This window comes from Polistes fuscatus, unplaced genomic scaffold (genome assembly GCF_010416935.1).
Source record: "Polistes fuscatus isolate 324 unplaced genomic scaffold, CU_Pfus_HIC Scaffold10, whole genome shotgun sequence".
Classification (NCBI taxonomy): domain Eukaryota; kingdom Metazoa; phylum Arthropoda; class Insecta; order Hymenoptera; family Vespidae; genus Polistes; species Polistes fuscatus.
Window position 1 is genome coordinate 2365462 of NW_025112998.1, and position 27885 is coordinate 2393346.

Genomic DNA, 27885 nt, shown 5'->3' on the forward strand with positions numbered 1-27885 from the left:
TACTATGAACTATTTTGTTTATGCAAGTGTTCAGTATGCGTTTGCTACATGGTTTGCGAAAATCACGCATGTTGTGCACTGATTAGCTTATGCTTCTTTTTTGATTAATCGATTGCACAATATTTAATACATTTCATATAAAAAAAAGCTATTGTCGACAAAAGGTAATATTAATATTAGTAATTAATTATTTTTTAACGTTATGCTTCACTAATATAAAAGGTGTCTATATTTCAATACGTTTTCTGTATAGTTCGATCTGTTCGTTTCCTTTATAGTCTAATAAAAATATTTCTATACACAAAAGCATATATATATAGATATATATGTATATATATATGCACACACATACGCACACATATATATATATATATATATTTATATGCATATGTAATTTTAATTTATCTTATAAATTATTTTATATTTTCGTAAAATTGAATTTTTGTCCAGTTTCTTGACGATATTATCTGTTCGATTAGATTTTACTTTACGTATTTGGTTATGATACGTTACTTATTGTTTTTTTTTTAAATACATTTGTCTTTATCGGGATTATTTATCTACAGAGTTTCATTTATTCTCCTTTTCAAAACTATTATGAATATCAATTTGAAGTAAAAATACGGTCTACGTAATTTTCATTGTTATCCTATGCCGAAAGAAGTGCTTTTTTGTTCTTATTGTTCATGAGATATATTTGTGATATAATAATTAAGAAATTTACATGCTAATGCTTCTATTAATGAAAATGTTTCAAGATTAAAGTAGTTTTGTGAAATAATATTACTATAAGAGGTGTGGTTGTACAAATTAATTGAAAAACATCTGTGTATATTTGTTTCAATGTGTTTTTAAAATTCATGGATTCGATTGTGTTAATTCGTGTATAAATTAATGAATGTAATGTAGTATAAAATATATTTTCATATGCATAGGTATTTTGTAATTAAATTAACTATAGGCTATATGATTGAAATGTAGGTCATGCAGACCATCCGCTGAGTAATGTAATGAATAGCTGTGGGAGCTTTAATACTAACACGAAGCTACGTGGACCAAGGAACTCAGAGACACCAGAAGAGTCTCCTTGTAATAGTCAAGGAAGTGATACCGATAAAGGAGACGGAGGTACTCTGACTAACTTTGGTATCAACGAGTTTAATGTCCCTCGTGGCACTTTGGTTATTTGCCAACGAAATTCCAACAATTATCTATCGGATCATTCATTTTCTAAGTTTAAACCAAGGTAGAGATTTTATTCTTATTAAATTTATTTCTTTGTTGTCTTATTATCTTCATGTAATATCATATTACTTGCACTACTTTTGAAACATTTTTTTGTAATATTTATATCTTATAGAATTAGTGGGATACCACGCAATGAATTTCGAATGGCTCGTGGTAGCAATTCAGGAGATCGTGGTAGAGGAGGATTACGTGGTCGAGGTTTTAAGAAAACATCTGAACGTGATGCAAATGCAGAGCCCAGTTATCACTCGGTACCTAAACCCAAGTTTCAAGAATCGTTGAAAAATCAAGAAAATTCGCAGAACAAATACTATGACGATAAAAGAATAAATGGTTAGAATCTATTATTTTCTGTAGTTTTGTATCTTCTACACTTTATTTAGATTTGTGTTAACAAGAATTTTTTTTACGTTACAGAGGAGTCCAGAATTTCTAAACTTTTGAGGCGATTATGCCGTGAAGATGATTATGATCATTTCATGATGCTTTGCAAACAATTACAAGAAGGTATACTAGCACCTGAAAATCAAAGATATATACGACGGAGCTTGGAGCATATTTGCGAAAGCTTATTAGATATACTACACTCTGGTCCTGGACCAGATGCAAAGCAGCATGTGACTAAATGTTTAGGTCGTATCGGATATGTGGTAGATCAAGATTTCAAAAGGTTTTCATTATAATTTTTTATAAGTTTATAAATAGGAAAAATATTTTATTTTTTTATGCAGGAGGTGTTTAACTCTATTTTAATTTTTGTAGATTTTTAGAATGGACTTTTAGTAAGTATGCCTTGGAAAGAAAAGATGACATTAAATGTCTTCTAATCAAATCTTTTGTCGAAATGCTCAAACTGGATGCAGAAACACCAAGATTAAAGGAATTCTCAGTGGTATTTAATTAAATTTCTTTTAATACACAAAATATATGCCTTAGGTGAAAATATGATGCATAATGATAATTAATTTTATTTCAGTCTATGATGTCACATTTGCAATCAACGTTGGAAAATGTTGATAGATCAGACTTATTAGTGGCTACAGTGGATGCCATATTATTATTAATTGAATCATATCCCGAAACTTTTTCCAATCATTTCCGTGATACGGTCGATATTTTAGTGGGATGGCATATAGATTCAACGCAACAAAGATCTATCGTAGCTTATGCGAGTAAAAGCTTGCAGAAATTACGGTCATTTTGGATTACAGATTTACAGTTTACATTGACATTATTAGGACAATTTTTGGAAGACATGGAAAGTTACGATGAAGAATTAACTTCACCTGAATCTGGTAGAAATTCACCTGGCGATGTAACATTTCCAACACCTAAAGAATGTATACTTCGCATCACATCTTTGATATCTGTGTTTAATACTGTGACCAAAAGTATATCTGATCGTTTGAATCCTAATCTTACACCTAATGTGCAGTGGTCCTTTTTAATGGATTGCCTATCAAAAATGTTAAAAACTGTAGTAAAAGCAATTGAATTAAATGAAGGTTACGAGGAATGGTCACAAAATCTTGTCGCACCACTTGAAAATCATGACAATGTAATTAGATGCGCGAGGCATATGAATTCGACGCAAAAACATGTTGAAATACTTTTGAAAAGTTTTAATAAGGAAGAAATCAGGGAAGAGAATTTAATAAAGATGCTCAAATGTTTATACATCAGCAAGAAAAATGATTATAAAAATTCTAAGATTGTCATTGATAAAGATATATTTTCAAAAGAAAAGGAACAATCTTTGATGAACGTACTCGCTTCGATGGAATTTAAAAGAAAAAAAAATATCGATTTGTCAGAAGAAAAAGAAGAACTAATTGTGGTTGCAAACGAATGTGCATTTTTGCTTCTAGGATATATTCAAAGTCGTGTGACTAAAAATCATGATCTTCTTTATAAATTCATCGATCTTCAATTGCAAAGAGTCAACATTTTTTGGGACGACACTATTATTTCTATGTTGAACACCATCTCTAAAGTAATTAAAGAGGTATCAGCTAATTTACCTTTAGAACTGGTGCATAAATTGCTTGGAAAAAATTCCACCTTATTAAAATTAAGGTTCAGAAATTCTATAACCATTCAAAATGCTAGCCTTGGTGTATATCACAGCCTTTTGAGTTTAAAGAATATTCCATTATTACAAGAGGCATACAGATATATATTAGCTGATTTAGAAGTGGCTTACAAACTTATAAGAGACATTGATTGCTTAGTCATAGACAATCCTTTCACCGATGTGCAATATAAAAAGTCAGATGCTGAAATTGTTATTATTTTTATTCTACGTGCACTTTCAGATATTGGTAAAGTATATTAAAAATCAACACACGTATAATACTTTTGAATGTTAAAATGTTTAAAATCTTTATTATCTTTCAGCAAATGCAAGTAATTCTATAATTGGAATGTGGGCATTAAAACCAACAATCTTAGAACTCCTTGCTGTTAAATTAAAACCGTATGATCCAGCATTATCTATTGCCAGTCCATTGTTACAGTATAGCATTTTGTACCTGCTTTATGCACATTGCTCTAGGTAATATTATTTTTATATATTATATTTTTCTCTTGTAAATATATGTCAAATATTTATTTATTTAAGTATTATCAAATACAAAGATTTTGTAGATTTTTTTATTAAGAGCCTTCTCTATATAAAATCAATTACATAAGTATTTAAATTATGTTAGATTAAAAATATTTGATATAATTTGAAATTTTTGCAGGTATAATCATTTTATACCAAGTTCTAGTTTAATAACAGGAATAACTACATGCCGCCCAATAGATATGTTTCCTGGAACATTAGATGTACCAACAACGTCACCTACAAGTGGACATTTATCTATAATACTTAATCTTATAGCAAAGACATATAACAAGAGAAGTTCAAACAGAACATTATTACTTTTATCTAATTGGATGCAAGAGATTTGTATACAGTCTGAAAATTACATTGGTATTTTGAGTAAAACTCAGGAATGTGAAAATGTTATTACCAGTTTAATTGCTTGTGGTACTACAACCGATTATGATATTTTAATCGCTATTTGTTCTATTTTTGAAATTTTAATGAGTTCAAAAAATGTTGTCTGGCGACAAGAAATTTATTCAAGTATTGTAGACTTTGCGATGTTACATCTAACTTCGTACGACAAGCATGTACGTGAAAAGTATAGTCAACTGTTAATGAACGTGCCTCTTAATATTGTTATTCCAAAGTTAAATAAAGAATACTTACCGTCAGAAACAAAGGTAAGTTGTTTTTATGTGAAGCAAAATATGAATACTTTTATATATATATATTTATTCTTCTTTTTTTAATCTAAGAATAAAAATAAAAAATCAATAAATATCACGTATTATCTATTATAGTGTGTTTAGTGTATTTCGTACGTCTATATTTTCTAGAAATTTCAAGAGATTGAGAGTTATTCATTAGAATCTGTAATTCTCGCACAGAGATTACACATGAGAGGTAACAACAATGGTGAAATGCAAGCGCAATATTTTAAAACTTATATGGCATTTTTATTGCAAGAACATTATATCGATGCATCTGGTTTAGCTGAAATATTTACTTTGTGCTGGCCAACAGTGTAAGTTTCAATTATTTTTAATTTTTATTTTTTACTAAATTTGGAAAAATAATTAATTCATTTTTATTTAAAGGTCTGAAAATGAGATAATGACAAAAATGCATTCGCTAGCTCTCGCAAATTGTTCTTTCTTATTTTTTTGGTGTGGCCTTGAAGCTGCGCAACATTGCGTAATTAATAAGCTGCGTACTTCTCTTGGGAAACCTCAAGAAACATTTACAAGCATTGAAGGAGCATTGAAAATTTTGGCTCGTGAGATATCATACAATTCAGAAATAGTGAAGAAAGATAATCATGGTTTAGATTACCTGTTGCACGAACACACACGTGTAAGACTTTTTATAGAATTCCTGGAACATTTAGAGAGAGTTATTCACAATGCTGCGGAAGGATGTGCTGTAGCATTACCACCTTTGTCAAAGCCAGTACGAACTTTCTTCCATACTAATAAATCTACATGCAAAGAATGGTTGAATCGCATTCGTTTAGCTCTATGCGTTGTTTCATTACATTCGGGATTAGCAACAGTAGCTTTAAGGAATGGTCAAAGACTTTTAGAAGATTTAAGTATTTGTGAGAATACTCAAGGTATAGAGTTTGAGAGGGCAACTCTTTGTACAGCTCAAGCTATGGTCATGTTAGGAGAAGCAGAAGCATTACAAGGACTTTATATATATACAAAAGAAAAAGATAGAAAGTTTCCTTGGTTGAAAGCAGCGATGGAAGAAGCTGCTGGTCATTATGAATCAGCAGCTGACAATTATAAACAAATAATCGAAGAGCAATGGTATAATATCGATGAAGATATAAGAGGTGCAAAAATAGATGGTGACAATCAAGTGGCAACATTTTGTATGCAACATCTTACTAAGTGTTACAGAGCTGTTAATGATTGGACTCAGTTAGAAACATGGAAAATGATAGAAAATGATATCTTGCTGCAAGAAAAGAATATCCTCCTAAAGAAACAAATGATGGAAAACATAGTTCCTCAGCAGGCAAAATGTTTAAAAAAGTTTGAAATTGGTGAAATTATTTCCATGGAAGAGTTGTCTAATTGGAATCTATTGGATGAAGAAACAAGAACAAATTGGAGCTGTGCTAAGACTATTATCGAATGCAATAACACTTTAACTAATATTGCAATGAGCGCTCATATCAATGAATATAAAACTTCGTTTGAAAAAGACATACAGAGATGTCAGAAAGTTGCTGCTAAAACTATGGAAGAAGGCTTACGAAATGTACCTTCAGAGTATTTAAGTGATTCCATATTGATACAATATTCTGCTACCGGTTTGAAAAATTTACTAGCTGGAAAACAAAGCAATGTATTTGAATTATACAAAGAGGACAAAATTAATAATTTAAGTACCAGTATATTGACACAAATTTTATGGTGGTCAGATTATTTCTGTAAAACAAATAATTCTATTTCCAACGAAGTGGCTAGTTTGAGATTACACGTGGTTCGAAGTGCTAGAAAAGAAGGGAATTTTAATTTAGCTAAACGAGAAATGATAAAGTACTTCGAAATCGAACAAGACTTATTCCAAATCAAAGATTTACAGGGTTGCAATTTTACAGAGATTATAGACAAAATGCTTACTGAGTCTATGAACGTAAAATGGTCGAAAAATAATATGCGAGCATTCAGAGAATTTGCTAAATTGCTGTACGACATGGAAAATATAGAAGAGGCATTGAAAATATGCAGTGCAACAGCGCTTGGAATTTCTCAGTCTATTGTAGGTGGGGAGCAATTAACAGATCTAAGAGAAACTGGAACTAAACTTTTGCTCACTCTTAGTAAATGGATACAACAGGATGCCAATATAACCGATAATCATCAGTTAGAAGATCTACTACGATTCGAAGCTGTTCATAATGATGGCTTAATGAATAAATTATTTGGAGACACAACAGATTTAATACCAACATCGGATATGATTATTGGAAAGTTAATGCAACTAGGCGTAAATCAATGTCCTGATCTGCCTTTGGCATGGTCCAGCTTTGCAGCCTGGTGCTACAAATGGGGAAGAAAAATAGTTGATAATTCTAATTCTGGCCAACTCACAGATACAGATCGAATAAATATACAATCATTGTTGCCTATAGATATTACTGAAAATGATCTTAATGCAGTATTTTCCATATTAAGCCAAAATAAAACTATTCCAGAAGATGAGGGTGATATTGATACGAATGATATAAATACATCAGAGATGATAGAAAATCAATTGAGAAATGTTCCAATTTTATGTCATGCCAATAATGAACACCTTGGAATGTTAGTCGACATATGGAGGCAAGCACAGAAACGAATTTATTCTTATTATGAATTATCTGCTAATGCTTACTTTAAATATTTGCAATTAGCAAATAATGAAAACAACAATTGCGATACTATTACAGCTACATTAAGACTTTTACGTCTTGTTGTAAAACATGCTTTAGAACTTCAGAATGTACTTGAATCTGGACTTTCAACTACACCTACCGGTCCATGGAAAGAAATTATACCACAACTATTTTCAAGATTAAGTCATCCGGAAGCATATGTACGGACCCAAGTTTCCGAACTTTTATGCAGAGTGGCAGAAAATTCTCCTCATTTGATAACTTTCCCTGCAGTAGTAGGAGCTGTTTCTGGTCAAAGAAAAAATTATGATAAAATGGTTTATGAAAGAACTGAAAATGATATCTCTCAGCACAATGATTTAGATTACATAGAAGAGGATACTGAATCTACTTATAATGATGAAAATCAAGGCTTTATGGATGCTTGTTTCGCACAATTAGTTGATTGTTTATCCAATAGAATCCTAGATTCCGTTAGTCAAGTAAAAATACTTGTAAGAGAACTTCGTAGAATTACGTTGTTATGGGATGAATTATGGTTAGCAACATTGTGCCAACATCACACAGAAATTAGTAAGAGATTTGAACAGCTCGAGTTTGAAGTTCAAAAAGTACAAGACAATATTTGGCTTACTCCGGAAGAAAAAGATAAGTTAATTGCTGAAAAGCATAGAATCATATTGAAACCAATTGTATTCATCCTTGAAAATCTTTTATCAATGACATCTGTATCGGCAGAAACTCCACATGAAAAAAATTTTCAAGATAAATTCGGCCCTACCATTCAAGAAGTTATTAGTAGATTAAATAATCCAAAAAATCCTGCTAAACCTCAAATGGCTGCACTGCCCTTAAAACATTTGGAAACAAAATTGGCACAACGTGTACAGAAACGGACTGCTTATTCATTATCAATGACAGATATTAGTCCAATCCTAGCTAATTTAAAGGGTACATGTATTGCTATGCCAGGTGTTGCTGCTATTGGCAATAAAGTTGTTACTATTAAATCTGTTAATAATAACGTACAAATACTACCAACTAAAACAAAACCAAAGAAGCTTATGTTTCATGGTTCGGATGGTCATACTTATACATATTTATTTAAAGGATTAGAAGATTTACATCTTGATGAAAGAATCATGCAATTTTTAAATATATGTAATACTATGATGTCTAAAAACAGCGATACCAAAAAAGTTTATAGAGCACGTCATTATTCCGTCATTCCTTTAGGACCACGATCTGGTCTTATACAATGGGTCGATGGTGTTACGCCATTATTTGTTCTTTACAAACGTTGGCAGCAGAGAGAAAGTGCTATGGCAAATAAAACTGGGAACACAGCAATTTTACGACCTTCTGAATTATTCTATAATAAATTAACACCATTACTGAATGAAAGAGGAATAGCATTGGATAATAGAAAAGAATGGCCTCTTCCTATACTCAAACAAGTATTATCTGAATTAATGACAGAGACACCAAAAGATTTATTAGCTAAGTTAGTAAATTTATTAAAGTATCATTGTTTATTTAAAAGTTATATCGACTTTATTAATGATCAATATTGCTTATATATAAACATTGTTGAATTTTAGAGAAATTTGGTGTAACAGCATAAACGCCGGATGTTGGTGGCAAGCAACTAAAAATTATTCATATTCCGTTGCTGTTATGTCTATTATTGGCTACATCATAGGCTTGGGCGATAGACATTTAGATAATGTATTAGTTGATCTAAATACTGGAGAAGTAGTACATATAGATTATAATGTATGCTTTGAAAAGGGAAAGACCTTACGTGTCCCTGAAAAGGTACCTTTCAGAATGACACCCAATATTAAAGCTGCATTAGGTGTAACTGGTGTAGAGGTCAGTTAATTTACATTATTTACTATGATGATATTTTTACTTACATAAGAATTAGATTTTTTCTATTTTATATCATTGTACTATTTTCTAATTAGTATAATTATACAACAGGGTATATTTCGATTGGCCTGCGAACATACTCTTAGAGTTATGCGTAGAGGAAAAGAAACATTGCTTACCTTATTGGAAGCATTTGTATATGATCCTTTGGTAGATTGGAGAGCTGGAGCTGATAATAGTATTGCAAGTTATGGAGCATGTCAAGCTAGAGCAAGATGTACTGGTATAGGACGGAAACAACTAGAACAGGAACTTACACGAGCTATGTTTGCTGTTAGAATTGCAGAAATGCGAGCAGAATGGCTTGCAAACAGGTATATTCGTATTATTATTGAAATAGTTTTTATTTTTAGTAGTTTATATGTTATATGCGTTATTTTTTTTGTGAGTATATGTAAAAATAACTTGTCTATTTGTATAGGGATGAATTAGTTAAAACTTTTCCTTTGTTATGTCATCACTTAACATGTTGGATTGAGGCAACTGAAGCATCGCAACAGTGTCAAGACTTATTGCAAGATAGACATCAACAACTTGCTTTAGTAAAAGAGGCACAAGCAATGGGACGTAATCATGTTTTATATTCAGTGGTAAAAAGGTATAATACATTTAAGCGTGCAAGAGATGCACATGAAAAAGCCAGAATTGGATTGAAAGAAAAAATAGAAGAATGTGAAAAACAAATTAATATGCATAATGTAAGTTCTCTTTTTTTTTTTATTACTTGAATATAAAATATCCTAAATTACAATTAATGGTTTTATACAATTTTTTAATTAATTTGGTAATTGATATTTTTAGATTGCATTGGCTTCTGTAAGAGGACCACAATTAGGTCAGTGGTTAGCAGAATTAGGAACGTCAGCTACACGAGAAGATCATGTTGTTTTTGATCTTGTTAAAGAATTTTTACAAAATGCAGGCCAAAATCAGATGATTATTCAGTGTGAGCAATCCGAGAACGAATTAACGCAATTAGCTACTCAACAGTCTATTCTTATTCGCAGTTGTTTGGATCTTATGAGTCAATATTCAGCAATATGTAATCTTTATCCAATAAGTATCGTTTCGCAACACCGTACGATTGTTTATCATGCTTGGGCAAATAAGTTGTTGGCATCACCAACGGTAGAGGCTTGTCATGAAGTAATGAATCAATTTGAAGCAAATTTTGGCCAAATGAATGGAAATAATTCTCAAGAACAAATAGTAACTTTTTCTTATCATATGCAAGCTATCTTAAATGAAGCGAATGAGAGATTTAAAAAAGCTTACGAAAGAATGGTTTCCGAGGGTCTACCAGAAGCCATCAGTAGAATCGAAAAGGCATATACAGAATCAAGAGTTCAGATCACAGGATTTTTAAGACGCGAGAAAGGTGCAGAAAGAGCATTCGAGAGTGTTAATATAACAGCGCTTTGTGCATTAAACAAAAGATATTTAATAATGGAGGGAGCTGCTAAATGTGCAGGAGACTGTTTAGTTGACCTTACATCGAGAGAAGGAGATTGGTTTTTAGATGAAATGAGATTGATATCCTCCTTAATATCTGAATTTGTTACATTGATACCCGAGAATCATAAAACAAACAATGATCCAAAAATATCTCTTGTATTAAAATGTCTTAAAAGTGCTGACTCCATTTACAAAGGATTGCAAGAACTTAATTACAATTTTCACACGATTATTTTACCAGAGGCCATGAAAACAATTATCACAGAAGAACCAACCGTAATTAGAATGATTAACGAATTAAATGAAATAATTATATCGACAGGAATACCCCTTGGTGATATTCTTAGACAACTAGAAATACACCTGAGATTCACTATAATGGAAATGGAAAGTCCACATGCTATGGTACAAAACTTAGTATCTAATATGAGATCACGTTTTGAAACATTACTATCTAGACCTGCAGATATTCAGGAACTTAATCACGACGAGACATTAACACCTGGCCAAATGCTTTTGATGGGTTTTAATGGATTGTTTGAAAAGTTACAAATGGAAGGTAATGCTCTGGTAAGCACATTAAGTTCCCTTGATATTCCAATTAATTGGAAAAAAATCGACCAAATTAGAGAAGCTAAAGAAATGGCTGGACCCATATTTAATAAAACAGCACGACAAGTTTTAGAAGATATTTTCCTGATAAAGAGATTATGTACAATACAAGAGTTTTTTATAATGTGTAGAGATATTGCTACAGCATTTAAAGGGGAAATTGCAAATGTTTATGATGACGAAAGATTAAATAAACCAGTAAGAGTATTTACTGCTGATTATGTCTCTAGACAACTCCTTGGAGTAACGACCCAAACACTTGCCATTGCATTATGCTTTTTATTACAAAGAATGGGATTAAATGTTACTACTGAGATTGAACAAAGAGATATTGGAGCGGAGAGTAAAGTTTCACTCGACGAATTATGTAGAAAAATGGTCGATTTATGTTTAAAACAGGGTCTTTTTACGGGATCTGTTTTAGCTCAAGCTAGCACATTGAGTAGTACGTTAGAAAGTACTTGGAGAAGAAAACAAAGTTCAAGACTGGCACAACAAGGTGTTGAATTATCACGCGCTAGTGTACAAAGACTGCAACTCCAATTAACAGCACATAATTGGTTGCACGAAGATAATTTTCTACTGAGATCTAACATGAGTCCCATGAATCCATTAAGTAAGTTATGTTCAAGTAATATTTTCAACAAATTATTTTCAAATTCTGGTATATATATTATTATTATTATTATTTTTGTTTGTTTAGATCGTTCCGCGTTTATGTTGGAATTAAGAAAAACAGCTGCAGCTCTATCCAATTTACAATCAAGAGTATGCGAAGCACGTGAGCAGCAACAAAACCTGGTATCCAGCGCTATACAGCGTTTGAAATGGGCTGCTGGAGCTAATCCAGCATTAGGCGAGGTCATGTCAGCATTTGATAATGCTGTATTATCTTCGTGCGAAAAATTAACGCAGCAACATAATCTCTCAGCAGCTGTTATCAACACTTGTAATTCTATATTACATTACGAAGCATTGAGGACTAGAACATCGGAAAGCGTTACGCACGATGCCAATTTTATCAAGCTTGTTAAACATTGGGAAGAGAGTTGTTTGTTAACAGTAAATTTAACGATTACTGTTAGTCCAATAGAAGAAAGTCTTATTGAATTATTGCAGTTAGAAAATAATGTTGACGTTAACTGGTTGAAACAAGCGGAGAAACTTATTTCCGAGGCGATTATCGATACACAAAAAAAATTACAAGAAAAGCAAGATATTTTACGCAACGCACATGATTGCTTAAGGGGACGAGTGACAAGCCTTCAGAATATACTTGCAGAACATCATAAATTAATGTCCGACGTCCGAGTACTATTAAAGACTATGGTCAAACAAGAAAATATTGTCGGATTGCAAGAGTTTTTAAACACTTATCGATCATTCACTGAAACTTTATCTACAGTCGTGAAAGAATTGGAATCGGACATTTTAGATCCCAAAAGAGGCATTGCCATAAAGTCCGAATTAGAAAACATGGCGATTATGGTACCTAACTTATATAACGAGTTGTTGGAATTTGCTAGTGACCATAGATTGAATTCGAATAAAGGATCAGATAAAGAATGCTCTCTTAAAAAGAGAGCTAAATTAATGAGACAAGATAGCGTTTGTCTTAGTCCTAAAAAGGGAATTCCTTTAGCTAGGGATCCAACTACGGGAAAAGGTAAATAAATATATATATCTTGTAAGAGTATTAATATATTATAAATATTATATTATTTCTATGAAATATAATAACCGATTTGCTTATTTATTTTTAATAGCTGTGCAAGAACGAAATGCGTATGCGCTAAATGTATGGCGACGCGTGAGAATGAAATTAGAGGGACGAGACCCACATCCAACGCGTAAGTATACAACGGCCGAGCAAGTGGAATATGTAATACGTGAAGCACAAAGCACTGATAATTTAGCTCTCTTATATGAGGGTTGGACACCATGGGTTTGAAGGAACGAAAGTAAACGCAAACGCGTTGATGGTTAATCTCTCGTCTCATATGGTACTACTAATTTGTACCATTCGGTGCTCTACAACGTAGAGGCAAAGACGTCTGTACGATCAGGTGTAATACGACCTAGTATTTCACCTAGGAGAAAAGTCAACACAAGTCCGATTAATGGTCGGCTGTGCCAACACAACGAAAAACCTAGCGAGCTGACTATAAATCAACTCTGAGCTCTGATTCTATGATTATCTCAAAATGATCATCTATGTTGTTCATAAAGTCCTTTCCCATCTTACTGGTCATGGTATTCTATCAGATTGCTTCAGATACTCTACTTCAATAAGCTCTATTATATTATTTGTTTTTGTTAAATGGTGCAGAAGAAAACATATATGTTTTTGGAAAAATATTTTTAACAGAGTAGAGTTCAGAATACACATAATGTTGGGAAATAGGGTGATTATTATTGAATGAAAAAGAAAAACTTGCAGAAAGTATTGAAAAAAATCTTATTGAATGTTAAGCCTGCAAAAGTTTCGACGAAAAATCAAGATAAAGTATAGTCACAAGTAAGATGGGATATAATCCAAAAGTTGCAAAGTTGAGATAATACACAAGTGGAACATGGTGGTCTGTGCGATAAAAAGGTATATAATAAATGATTAATAAAAAAGAGAAAATAATACTATAATACCCAATTGGTACAGGTAAATATTACGTTTGTTACGTAATAATTAAATACATTAACGTTGATACGTCACTTACAGCTGAACAACAATGGGAAGAATAATTAGATCGGCATTGGGTATTAAGTTTCTTTTTCCTAAAGTTTAAGGTATTATTCTAATCAAGGGTTTATAATGTTTGGGAAAAACATAGAATCTGCCGGGTGTTTACAATAATGAAGTATCAATGAGAAATATAAATGAGAAAAAATGTTCAGCTGAGAATCGTATTGTGAAGATCTATAAAACGATGTAAGTGTCAACGACTTATGATGATCGTGATAACATCATCTATGACTATAATGTACAGCATGAGAAGCACTTTCTTGTCAGAATACTATAAACCTGATGTCGTTATTTATGAGTTTCATTGCTGATATATGTTCAGTAGAAGACCACTTTATCATTTATAACAGTACAATTTATAATTTTATACACATGTATGCAGGAGCGACGTGCAGACAGGGTAGTAAAATAAGATTGATCATGGATTAAAATTAGAAGGTATGACACTTCACTTTTCATATACAAATAAAAACGAAGTACATTCGGGTATTAAAAGAGGGACCAAGGACCAAACGTTGATAGAAAATTAATAAATTCTCCAATTTTAAAATTGATGTATGCGAATATTCAAATAAAATCCCGTCTTTACTGATTTTGAATCAATGGTAATAGTAAAGAAAAACAGATCTTTTATCTCGAGAAAATCTATTATTCTTTTTAATTTATCTAAATTAAAAGAATCACAGTTTTTTTTCGTTCGTTGTTTCTCATTGGCAATAATAATGTGAATATATTTTTTCTCCTAACTAATGATCGCTGTTTTAACAATTTAATAAATTATTGATAATTCTATTACATCTGATATACACAGAGGAACAGATTTAACTAATTATACAGAATGCCAAAATTATCGATCATTAAATAAATAATTAAAGAATAAAATAATATACATTTTTTCCGTATGATAATTATAAATTATTTTTCGTCAAGAATCTTATTTTAGATACAACTTGGAGATTTTATTCTTTGACGTTTATCCTGTCACACGTTCTGTGGTATACATGGCATTGCAATTTTATTTAAATGCAATATTAGTATTACAATTTATTCAATTTTGAACTCTTAATAATTATTTTCCTACATGACATAAATATCTTTTTTTTATTCCATTAAATTTTAATCCTCCTACACATAATATGCGTTGTACATCGATCAACTATTTCAGTGATTTTATTTTTATAATGATTAATTCTTTATATATATATATATATATATATATATATATATATATATATAATACACACAATATAAAGTTTTATTTATTTTTATAGCACAGGAGGATTATTTCCAATATCTTACTCCATGATAAAATTCAATTTAAAAGAATTATTTAACATTAATCTTTACATATTTTTACAAATAGGTATATATATATATAATTGTTTAAAGAAATAAGAAAAAACAAGTAGTTTGATTCTATTTTTTCCCTTCAAAAGTGAATGCCCAGTATGCGATATGTAATAAAAATAACAATACTAGAAAATAATACTTGATATTGCTATACTATCAATTTATCTTGAAAAAATTGTGGAATACTAGCAACTTAAAAAATATCATTTCCAAAAATAATATCAAGCCGTTCGAATAAACTACTATTCTTCTAGTTTCCTATTTTCCATGAATATAAATTTTGTGAATTTTTAAACACATATCTTTTATTTATAAAACATTGTAAATATATTACTTTAGGTAGAAATGATTTATGATAACTTTACTTTTATAGATTATCAGTTCTAATTTAACAAGTCATGTTATATGGGTATTCAATTAAGGGACAAAATAGTTTTTATGATATATTTTCCTCTATTAAGATATTATCAATAAAAAAAGAAATCTTCAGATGGTTTTTTCACCTAAATTTCTATATTATTAATTTTAACAAAATTTACTTTGTACAAATTTAACTAATTTTCTGGAGAATTTATGTTATGTTGTATATATATTAAAATTCCTTATTTTTTTTTTTATTACGTACGTTTAAATTATAAAATATTCGTAAAAATAAAATTTGAGAGCAAATTATGATCTCTTCTTGCCTATGATAAAAAGTTTGTTAAAATAATAGCGCGTTTATTTTGTAGAATTGAATGTTGTTGTATCAGCCAAGATTATATATTATATTAGTTTTCTACAAGAATTTTTGATTGCTTTACCATTATAAGTTTATGAGGAGGAGGATGTCACAGATTGATTAATTTAAAAAAAAATATTAATAAAATATAATAGTTTCTTCAAGTATATGAGAAATAATGCCATTGTATGAAGTATATTTAGTTTTATGTTTGTATACTAATGCAATTCCAAATTTTATTGTAATCAGTATGGTAACAGAAGGTAGGACAGATGAATATGAGTTTGAATAAATTTCATTGTAATTCAAGTTGTATATATACATTATAATATTGAAACATAATATGTGTTCCCGTATCCTCGTTCCTCTCTATTCTATTTTCCTCAAATAGAGATAATATGTATATATATATATATATACATATAGATGTACATATAAACACACATTTAATTCACATCTACAAATTAAAATGAATAACAATAAAATTCAATAAAAAGTTTTATCGTATGTAATTAACGCATTAAATAACAGCTATTATAGAAAGATAAAGCAATATTTGACAGAAAATTATCTTATTAGATATCGTATAATCTATAACTGACTCTTTTAGAAAGAGACTTCCACCGATTTTTATAAAATGATTTTCTTTTATATAGATAATTTTTTATTTATATTATTCTTAATTACTATAATTAAATTTTTTAATTTTATGTATGTATATATATATATATATTATTTTAATTAATTTTAATACTAAGCTATATATTTATGTATTTTCTTGCTGTCCAGTATTATTTGCATATTCTCCTTCTTATTTAAAAATATTTTCTTGTATGCAAACATATAGAAACAATTGAGAAATTATTTAAATTACATAAATTTCAACACACATCTAGCTCAATGCAAGTATATGAAGGCATATTAGCCATAATTTCTTTTTTCTTTATTTAAATCGATCTGGGCAGCACTTATATAAACAATATATAGATTATTATTATTATTATTATTATTATTATTATTATTATTATTATTATTATTATTATTTTTGATTAAGTATCTTTTTTAAGAAGTTGTTCAATTTGACTTTTATACATATCTGTGATATCTTCAAGATCTAATCTAAGCTCTTGATATTCTTCCACTTTTTCTCCGTACATTTGTAATAGAGCATCGTACCTAGTTTGTAATTCTTTTATGTTTTCATTTAAAGCTTCTACCATTTCAACTTGATTATTTAATATTTCCATTTTTAAAGTTAACGCAGATAATTCTGTATTGAGCGCATCTCTTTCAGTGTTACGACGTGATAATTCCCATTGAAGTTGTTGTATTTCACCTAGAGATGAAAAATAAGTATGTATACATACATACTTAAATGAATTTTTCACAATGTAAAAGATCAATACTTAGCGTACCATCTCGTTGCTTTAATTGCGCCTGTAAGTTTTCAACCACAGATGTACTATTGGTTCCTGCTCTAAGATTGCTGTAGGCTACAGGGAATCTTCCTGATCCATTATCAAATACTGAATCACTGAACTGAAAACATATTGATATAAGAATATTTATTCATTGTGATATGAAAGTATTAAATTTTGTAATTAAGATTAAAGAAAAATTTTATTATACATACAGCTGGCCATACACTACTCGCACTACTCACAGAGTCTCTTTCAATACTAAGAGTAGGGCTAAGTCTAAGTTCTTCGTCAATACTTTGCTGTTGTTCTAACATAGCATGGTTTTTTCTTTTTTCTGCATCCGTCGCTGCACGTTCAATAGCTACTTTATTTTCTAACGCATTTATCTCTCTTTTAAAATCTTTAATCTGATTTGAATGGGTTTGTTGAAGCATTTCCACAATTTGCTGATGACTGCATAAAAGAATATATTTAAAATATAGAAGATTTTTTTTCTTCTTACCATCTCTTACTTCTCGTAATAATTCCCTACCGTAAACTTTCATCCACAAGAGTTTTATTCTCTTCTGTTAGTTTCTTAATTTGTTCTTCCAATTGTTCTTTCTCTGCTTCTTTGGCATTCATTTTCGATTCTAAATGAGATATTTTAGCTTTTAAATTTATATTTTCTTCTTTTAAACCACGATCAACTTCTAGTAAACTTTCTAGTTTAGTTTGCAATTCAGCATTATTTTCGTTAAGTACTTTTTCCTGTTTCATGAAAGTATTTGATTTGTGCACTAAATTTGCTTGAAGTTGTTCCAATTGTCTCAATAACGGTTTCGTAGCCGTTGAGATTGATTCGGATAATTCTTCGCTTCTTGCTTCCGCCTCTTCTAATCTTTTCAGTAAGCTATTGTTCACGTGTTTATGGAATTCTTCTTTCCTATATCATTTAAAAAGAGATATATTTTTTCATGGATAAAAATCTAAAGGCACACGAGTGCATTTCCATATATTTAAATGAATTATATAAGAGCGAGTAATATAACAAGATACAACTAACTTAACATTTGCTTCTTCTGTTTGACGCAGCTTAATCTTTAGCTCTTCTACTTGTGCAAAAAGTTGACATGATTCGCTGGCACTGTCTACAGCTTCTTTCAGTTCTTGTTCAGTAGCTACTAAATTCTTCTTTGTTTCTGTTAACTCTCTGTAGAATAAAAACTGACGTATAGACATTAAATATGAAATACTTATTATTACAAACGATAAGAATAAAAATCGTTAACAGTATACTAACAATTTAGCAGCTTCTAAACTTTTTTTGTAAGCGTCCATTTTATGCATCGCATTATCTAATTTTTCTTGCAAAGTTAAAATTTCTTTTTCTTGTTTCTTCGTTTTTGCTGTCAATGTATGTACAGCTTCTATTTGTGTTCGTTCAACTTCTTCCTTTGCATACAACGATCGTTTCAGTCTTTCCAACTCTGAAGTTTGTTCTTCAATAACTTCCCTGGAATTGCATTGAAGAGGTTTAAACAGAAACTATATATTGAGTTATGGTATATATTATAATCTATCTTATAATTTATAATGAGTAATACTTTAATTATCATATAGCCATTAAGAATATTATTTTATGCATACATACTTTTGATGTTTAATAAGGACATCATTTTCTTTTTCTTTGGCTCTTAATTTTTTAATTATATTACTATGCGTTAATTGTTGTTTACTAAGTTTCTCTCCTTCTTCTCTAAGCTCTTTAATTATTTCATCCTTTTCTGCGTTAATAGTAGACATTTCTTGGGACGACAAGCGTGTTGCTGCTTCTTGTTTTAATTGTTCCAGATTTTTTCGTAACGTATCTCTTTCTCTAATAGCTTGTTGAAATTTTCTTTCCAAAGCCGATAAACGTTGCGTATACTCGTCTGTAATTTGATTCAAGCTTTGACTTTGTTCTGCACGTTTTTCAAAACTATCCAGTTGTCTGAAATTGGAATCACGAATGATGTTCTTTTTAGCAATGAAACAATCCTTCGTTTAGCTATTATTAAATATAGAAATTTATCGCATACTTTAAACTAATACTTACTTCCTTAAATTATTGTTTTGCTCATGTAATTCCATATTTATTCTACTAACATCAATTAATTTCGACTCTCGCGCTTCTAATACCTCAGTCATTTCTTGTATACGTTTTAATAATTTTTCTATTTCTAAATTAGTTTCATCTGATCCTATACTAATTTCACTAAGTTCTCTAGAGTGACCTCTTGTCTTTAAAGTTTTTGTCAATAAATCGTTTCCTTTGGATGTCTGTAATTTGGCAGGACTTTGCCTCGATTGAGTAGAGCTTGAATCTCCGTTAGGACTAAAGAAAAGGGATGATGATATCCGATACATTATCATAGAAGTTCAATAATTTTAGGAGTATTATTAAATGATTTATATACCTGGATATTACTTCAATATCACTTGATGTTGTAGTTTCTATTTCGTCTCCACTTGTATGTCCACTAGTTTGATCAGATCCTATTTTTACTAGATCAGAACGACTAAAACTAAAAAATACAATGTTGAAACATATATGAAAAATGTAAGTATTATAAAAGAGAAAGAAAGATATACCTTTCTGAAGAGATTGGTGAATTTTCACGTGGCACACCAGCAGAATGAGTTTGTACATCTATAATTTCATGTTTTTCTACCATTGCATCCGCTAACATTGTTTTTACATAGGAACTACTTGTTAAATGGGTTTCGACAACTTTAGAAGCAACAGAGGAAACTAATGTTGCATTATCTTCAGAGCTACTTTCAATAAGCGTTCCTTCGCAACTAGAGTCTGTTAAAATTAAAACTTGATCTGTGCATTCAACTGATTCTGTTCTCTGCAACCGTTCATTTTCAACATCACCTTCAATTTCCGGTGGTTCTATCGTCGTACTCATTAACTGACTAAATGGATCTACTTCAATTATTTTGTTAACAGATTCTAAATGTTCCGGTTTATGAATTGGTTGAGTAGTAATAGGTTCTATTGGTAAATGTAAATTATGTTTTTCTTTTAAAGAATCAAGACTTGTATTTAACTGCGATTCCGTAGAAGATTTTAGCGAAACTTGTTTACTACTATCTTGATAAGATTCATGCATTTTGACATTCATACTAGTAAAATCTAGTTTTGGTTTTGTTTGATCATATTGTTGAAATGTTTCCATAATAGTCATCACAGTACTTTCAGATGCAGAAGTATAAGAATCTTCAGCTAGACTTAGTTCATCCAATTCATCAACATCTGGTATTATTTCAACACTTTCTGGTGAAGCTTTATTACTGTCTATGACAGACAGACTATTACTTGTTTGAGATGTAATCGAGGTATCAGGTAATGATGTACTACTAGTGCTGTTAGGATCTGTTTGATTTTTTTCCATAGGTAATAGATGTGGAGATATATCAAAAGATGAAACTTCTTTTTGGATGTTATTATCTTCGTCTCCCCACATATTAATATTGTCTCCGCAAGGAGTAATTGAATCATCTCTATCCAATATAGAAGACGATTCTGAATGTTTTTGTTCTATAGGTGATAAATTAGGACTACTATCACTTTTCCATTCTCCTAAAATTTCTACTGAACTTGGAGACGTTACCAAACTATCCGGTAATATTTCTACCGATTCTGAATTAACTTTTAGACCTACTCCACATGGACCTATAGAATCACTGACCGAATTACCATCCGATTCTGGAGTGGTAGTGCAATCGGTATTTGATTGAGAGCCAAGTATTTCTACGCTTTCTAAACTCTTTTTATCACTATCAGAAGAAATTATAGATATTCTATTTAATGTATTACATGTCAATTCTTCTTGATGAACTTCTTTTTTCTGTTCTTCCACTTCATTTTCACTGACATTACTTTTATTATCTTTTGTGTCAAAAGTATCGGTCAAGTTTTGAGAATCGCCTTCAGTTGTATTACATTTTGTGGTATTAATATTTTCTTCTGTTTCATGTTTTTCAATTTTAATAGTACCCGTATTTACTGATAAGTACTTTTCATCTAATGGAATCTCATCAGTAGGGGATTTTGTAGATATATTAACATTAGGTTTATCGTATGATACTTTAGAAACACAAACAGATGATTCTTCGCTATCTTTTACCAATACAGGTATTTTTTCGCTAGTTAAACTGTCAGGAAGTGATGCTGATGGTGTAAGCTGACATTTTTCTAGAGCTTCAGAAGATGTACTTTGTAACGATTTGGAATGTTTAATATTACTCGATGTACTCTTATCTCCAAATTTGGGAATTTCAAAAAATGATCCTGTAAAACTTCCCCATATACTACTAGTATTCGCTTGTTTCGTATTTAATACTTTACTCTGGGAACTACTTTCCTCTTCTGTTTTTAAATCCCAAGTTGTAAAAAAGTCCGAAGCTTCGTCAGTGTGAGTTTGAATTACCTTTTCTTCCTCATCTTTAATATCCAAAGCTTTGTCTATAGTTTTCTGAGCTTCTTTTAGAGCAGATTTTGCCAAATTGGCAAATCCTGTCGCATCAAACCAACTCATTCTTCTTCATATCTAAAATAGATGATTATATTTTTTTACAAACAAATTAAAAACCAATCATTAAAAACATCCATTATTACAATATAAATGAATAATATTAATTGTTTTGAAAGTATTGTGTTATTAGTTTAATAAATATTAACAATTTTTGAAATTTTCAAATCAAAAGATATATTCGTACCAATTGCAAAACAAAAAAATAAATAAGTAAATAAATAAAATTATGAGTGTATGTTAAACTATTCACATTATGAAAAAGATAAATAATAAATAATTAATATCATTACTTGATGTAGACGAATGAAGAACTATTAGTTGAGCCTTGCATTAACATTCTATTTGTGACGATGTTATTTGAATGTTATTTTCCAAATTTTTTAAATAACACAATTTCAGTGTTAAATTCTTTTCCCTTTAAGAATATAGATAAACAAGAAAAAGAGAGGAAAAGAGAAAGAGAAAAGAGAGAGTTGATAAAACTTAAGTAACAGCTACGTGTACTTGTCAAAACATAATTAGCAGTCGACAAACTCGAGCTGATCAGTCTTGTCAACCTATCCTTTCATATATTGCCAACATTATTAATGAAAATATTGGATTAGTCTATTAGTTATTTAAATTTTTTATTTATTATTCTCTCTTATTTTTGTATTTATTTTTATTAAAATATCAATAAATAATTATCAATGTATTCACCTATCGATAATAATTTTACAAACATTGTTGTTTATATACAGGCCTATCACTATATTTTTCAGGGCCCCTGTAAGTTGGTAACATTTACAGAAATTTTAAATGAAAGAAAATGTTGTTAATTAATTAATGAAATCAAATACGACAAATATTTATTCATATAAATAAACTAGTATGCTCTTTAACATTAATTTAAATAAAGAGAAAAAATTAGATTAATAAATAAAAGTGTTTGTATGCTTTTAACATTTTTTCAATTTTTTACTTTTTGAAGGGCCCTCAATGGCATGGGGTTCGGAGCAACCGCACAATTTGATACTCATGAATACGGTCCTGTATATATATATATGTATATATGCACTTACTCTGTCTGATAGGAGTGGTATTTGTTTACCTGCAGTTTTTATTATATAAACATTAAAATTCTATAAACATGTTATTACATGTTACGTGTTTATGATTATAATTTAATAAAATTATTATTATAAATATTTCATGCTTACACGTATACGTATATGGCATATAAATAAATAGGTTAAGATAGAATTATTTCAATATTGTTGCTATACGAGATATAGAATTGTGACAAAGTGTAGAATTTTTTATACAATATTTCTTTTTCTACATCATCTGCATTATGTGCATCAAGTTTTTTAGGTTAACAATAATCAATATTTCTTCTACGTTATATATCGACTAAGCACGATGTATGATGTATGGTGTATGCATGCATATATATATATATATATCATACGTGTATTAATATAAATTGATGACGACTTGTATTTATTAACTTACATTTCTTTTTTTTAAATTTACAATTCTATCAATTTGAAATCAGAATTTTTAGAATAATGAAAGAACTCATTCTAAGAACAATAAGAATACTCACCATTATATGCAATGTTGTATTAAAAATTTAAAATATTTCCATAAACAAGAAAACAATTCAAATACTAATGCTATTTAAAGCTAAGGAAGATTCAAATTAGTAGACCAATTTCTTTACTTTCTACAACGTCTAAGATCCTAAAGAAATTCGTTCTTCATAGAATAAAAAAATTAATAATAGAATAAAACTTAATCCTATCTTACTCTTATTAATTTGAAAACTATTTTATGAAATTAATATTTTATAAGCAATTGTAATATTATTTACATCCGACAATTTTTTAAATTATGATAAATTAATGAAAAATAAAAGTTTATATTTAAATGCAAGAAATACTGATGCTCATGTCGTTGCAAACTAATACGAATGCAAATAATATTTTATGATTTGCTCGATAAGCTTTAAAAAATGTTGCGTCATTTTTTTTTTGTCTTATTTCATTGATATATTTTTTCAAATATTACACGACACTGTGTAATATTTATAATATAATACATATCATTAATATTTTACAATTATTAATATAAATATTTACATACAATAAGAGTTAATTAGCAGCCCTTCTGCAATTTTTATTAAAGAAATAATAATAAATGTTTTTTTATTATGCTATGATATTTAGGTGTAAATAATTTTAATATTAATTCGATGAATAATTTTTTGAAAGTATTAAATATGATTATTAATTATGAATAAATAATGCATTGTATAATTTTTTATTTTTAAATTTAACAAATCCAGTACTGAAAAATTATTTTAGCGACCCTCTTACCAATCGCTCCAGTGGCGCAATTGGTTAGCGCACGGTACTTATAAGACAGTGTTCGTGAGCAATGCCGGGGTTGTGAGTTCGAGCCTCACCTGGAGCAGTTTTTTTTTATTTCGTATTTTTATTTTTTTATTTTTTGAAATATTTTTTTTAATTATATTATTATTGATAAATAACATTATTATTTTGAATCAATTGTCAGTATTCATAATACAGCATCAGAATGCAATACAAGTGGTCAGTATTAAATCGATTGATATTAAAACTGATACTATTTTGATTAAAATATTTTTTTAAATATAATAATTATTTATTATTTTAAATATATTAATAAAATTATATCGATTAAATAATTAAAATGATATTGAAAAAATGCGATTCGATAAGAATACTTAATTATTTATATTAAACAGAATATTCATATGTTATCCTGACCACTTACATTTAGAATATTGTACCAAATATTATCAATTAATTAATAAAAATGCTAACCAAATAAATAAAAATAAATAATTACAAGAAAATTTTAAATGAGAATAGAAATCATTTGTGATTCTTGCATATGCATCTCTCGTATAATGTTTTTCTTAAAAGAAATTTCTTTGACCCGAATTTTTTGAAATATAATACCGCTGGCTATACGATAATATACGTACATATATACATACCGAGACACAGAGGCATTGATATTGATGTTAATGGCAGACGCGTTAAAATGGAGGATACGGATGATGTTTTATGCTAAGTACTCCTTAATCAGTCGAATCACGAAATATCGTATGTACCTAATAATGGACATCGTTGGTGTCCTCGTAAATCCACATTCCGAACAATGTGACAAAGGTATCATCGAGTCAATAAAAAGAGAACCTTTAAAAGCGTACATCAAACTCTACAAGTTTGCCAGTCTTTTGTAGTTGATCTTACGAAAATGATACAGTCCTTCAACGATTTTAAATTTTTACACCTTATAATCACAAGAAAATTCTTTTCTAGACGAAAAGAACAGGTGGAAACTTTCATTTGATTATCATTTAGATTGAAAAGTTTATTGCATTGTTTTTTTCTCTGTTTTATCAATTAAATGTATCGGTAATTATGATAGTGAACTTAAAAAAATTGCTTTTATGATTAATTGTTAATTTAAAAATTATTTATATTATAAAATAAATCATAGAATAAATATTTGTGATCGATTGATAATCCACTTTCAAAATTATCGATATAAATTTACTATATTTTTTTCTTTTATCATAAATAAGAAGGTGGGTAGAAAAGTTTTGAAACTATGTCGAAAAATAAAAGCGACTTTTATCGAAAAAAAGAAATTGTTTCTGTGTTTGGGTCAAAACTTTTCGACCCATCTACATAATTAGAATTCAAAATTCGAATTACTTTACATATTAATCTTTTTTAACATTATAGGCTTTTAACAATGATTTGTTATTAATAATATTAACGATATTATCGTTCGACCATGCAACATCTTTCAAATCCCACGATACAGTGTTGATCAATTTCTCTCAAAAATCAAACAATTCCGGTATGGTGACCAATTATTTACCCTACGAAGAGAGGAATATCGTTCGAATAAAGGACATCGAGGATGTATTGAAAAATAACTCGTCCATTTCGTTAACGACCGATTTAAGGAGTGCAACAGAGAACAACAACGAGGAACAGCAGCATCCATTTGAAGTCGGTGAACGAGAAGGTCGATATTATTATCGAAGACCATCTCATTTGCAAGTCGGATCCTCTCAACGGGTTTACTCGAGTACAACCGAAAATATAAGTAGTATCGATAAATCATTACTCCAAAAGAACGCCATCCAAATAGAAGAAATATCTTGTCGCGATACGGACGATGATATTTTTTTTAAGTACGGTGCTGGAGTTATAGAAATTCGAATAATACAAGCCGTTCATTTGCCAAATAGATTAACACCATAAAATCAGAGAAATTTTTTTCCATCAAAAAAAGCAGAGAAAATTAATAAAGTTATATACACTGGCATATTTATTGTTCAACAGTCATACAAAATATTAAACAATTTTAAAAGTTTAGTCAATCGTTTTGGTCTTTGAACGGTACGTGTCACTCATAACAGTTTTTTCCTGACAATATTTTTTTTCTTTTTCAGAGCATCAATAAAAACAACTGTGAAGGAATCACCGGTGATAGATAACGTGGAAGATGAGAAGACATGTAAAATTTTAAAGATGAAAGACGAGTACACAATCAATTTGGAAAAAGAAAGATTTCGGCATTGCGGAGTTGTTTCTTGTTCAACGGAAACAGATAAATTTTATTGTCTTGATTTAAGATTTCCATTAATACCGGGTCTTAGATTGAAAGATGATTCGAAGATTACGCTGCGATGTAAAGTACAGGAAAAGATAGCTTCTCATACGAAACAGATTAAGATGAAGACTCTTGATACGTAAGTTAATTAATATAATAATAATAATAATACTGATTTTTTGTTTATTCCATCAAGTTAATGTGTTTGCTTTTTTATACGTGGTTTATTTTAGATCGGCAAGAATGGTACCCCGTGTTATTACTGGTGGTTTCCAAAATACTTTAGAAGTCGATGTCGGATTGTTTCGAAAGACATTTCATTCCGATAAAGTATTTGACACTAGAATACAATCTGGTGATACTCTAATTTTAGGGGAAGAAGTATTATTGCGTGTTCTTGTACGAGATGGGAACGGTGAAAATAATTTTGAGAAATAAACTAATAAGATTTGTGAAATAAACATTAAAATGAAAATAAAAACGTTTATTTCCAGGTTGGAAATACTCGAGAATCGGTGAAGTGACAGTTCATTATATAGAAAAGAGACAAGGGAAAAAAGTTATGAATAGTTTATGGATTTTAGACACGAACGGGTGTTTGAATTCTGATATTCGAGAGATTTGTTCCCGAGAACAGTATCGCATATCTCCTTTGGAATCTTATCTTATCTTTCAAGCATTTATGTTCGAAAATATGAGAGAGAACGACGAAATGATTTTAACTATTAAAGTAACCGGTTGTTTGGAAGGTGCCGATTGCATTTTGAATTGTCCAGCAGGTCACAACAGAAGATCTAGAAGATCGATTCAAACTCATAATAATACCATCGATTGGGAAAATGATATTTCGTTTCGAGTTAATCTTCCTAAAGAAAAAAGTGATAAAAAAAATCTCATTCAATTTCATCTGGTCGTTCCTTACGTCTTTATTGGTTGTGCGTTAACGATTATAGTTGCATTACTTTGCACGATTAGTATCATTTTAAGACGAAGAGTTGCGAAATATTGAATATAAACGTAATCTTATTTTTATTTTTATTAAATTAAGCTTCGTACAATTTATATTTAACAGTTGATATTATCTTATGTTTCTAATTTTTTAATTTGTATCCTTCTTATCATTCGTAAGTATCGATCAATTTGATCAAGTGCGATTAGGCAAATACCAGCCGTATAATTCCGAGCATAATTTAAT

At 29.7% G+C, this 27885-nt stretch overlaps 2 protein-coding genes and 1 non-coding gene across 5 annotated transcripts; 2 read left to right on the forward strand and 1 right to left on the reverse strand.

Moving 5' to 3' along the window:
• The first annotated feature begins 13 nt into the window (after positions 1-13).
• Positions 14-14262, forward strand: LOC122526142 (serine/threonine-protein kinase SMG1). Of its 2 annotated transcripts, XR_006305969.1 has the most exons (17): positions 14-164; positions 982-1246; positions 1361-1581; positions 1666-1918; positions 2011-2140; positions 2225-3569; positions 3646-3802; positions 3993-4521; positions 4678-4865; positions 4939-8733; positions 8831-9104; positions 9216-9478; positions 9586-9862; positions 9966-11847; positions 11935-12897; positions 12998-13827; positions 13948-14262. XR_006305969.1 is itself a non-coding variant. In XM_043649351.1 (16 exons), exons 2-16 carry the CDS (start codon positions 1011-1013, stop codon positions 13180-13182), a joined length of 10698 nt encoding a protein of 3565 aa, XP_043505286.1. In that variant the 5' UTR covers positions 14-164; positions 982-1010; the 3' UTR covers positions 13183-14262. The 2 variants fall into 2 exon arrangements, 1 of the variants encoding a protein (XP_043505286.1); XM_043649351.1 differs by having other exon boundaries at positions 12998-14262.
• A 2673-nt stretch (positions 14263-16935) lies between these two features.
• LOC122526143 (TATA element modulatory factor) lies at positions 16936-22573 on the reverse strand. 2 transcript variants are annotated; one of them, XM_043649354.1, is made up of 11 exons: positions 22319-22573; positions 20077-22043; positions 19902-20003; positions 19541-19819; positions 19097-19435; positions 18746-18958; positions 18509-18655; positions 17996-18388; positions 17676-17916; positions 17458-17581; positions 16936-17378 (listed from the first exon to the last, which is right to left on the reverse strand). In XM_043649354.1, the coding sequence occupies exons 2-11, from the start codon at positions 22029-22031 to the stop codon at positions 17092-17094; spliced, it is 4080 nt and encodes a 1359-aa protein (XP_043505289.1). In that variant the 5' UTR covers positions 22032-22043; positions 22319-22573; the 3' UTR covers positions 16936-17091. The 2 variants fall into 2 exon arrangements, with proteins under 2 accessions (XP_043505289.1, XP_043505287.1); XM_043649352.1 differs by having other exon boundaries at positions 19902-20009.
• Positions 22574-24393: 1820 nt separating this feature from the next.
• On the forward strand, positions 24394-24485 carry Trnai-uau. Its single transcript is given in 2 exon segments — positions 24394-24431; positions 24450-24485. It is a non-coding gene; the product is annotated as a tRNA-Ile (tRNA).
• Positions 24486-27885: the final 3400 nt, after the last annotated feature.

Coding starts and splice junctions, on each gene's coding strand:
- LOC122526142 (XM_043649351.1), top strand. CDS start 1,011: ATGAATAGCTGTGGGAGCTTTAATACTAACACGAAGCTACGTGGACCA. Junction 1,247..1,360: donor TTTTCTAAGTTTAAACCAAG/GTAGAGATTTTA, acceptor TATATCTTATAG/AATTAGTGGGATACCACGCA. Junction 12,898..12,997: donor GGATCCAACTACGGGAAAAG/GTAAATAAATAT, acceptor TATTTTTAATAG/CTGTGCAAGAACGAAATGCG.
- LOC122526143 (XM_043649352.1), bottom strand. CDS start 22,031: ATGAGTTGGTTTGATGCGACAGGATTTGCCAATTTGGCAAAATCTGCT. Junction 19,820..19,901: donor GATATTGAAGTAATATCCAG/GTATATAAATCA, acceptor CCTTTTCTTTAG/TCCTAACGGAGATTCAAGCT. Junction 18,389..18,508: donor ACAGAAGAAGCAAATGTTAA/GTTAGTTGTATC, acceptor TAAATGATATAG/GAAAGAAGAATTCCATAAAC.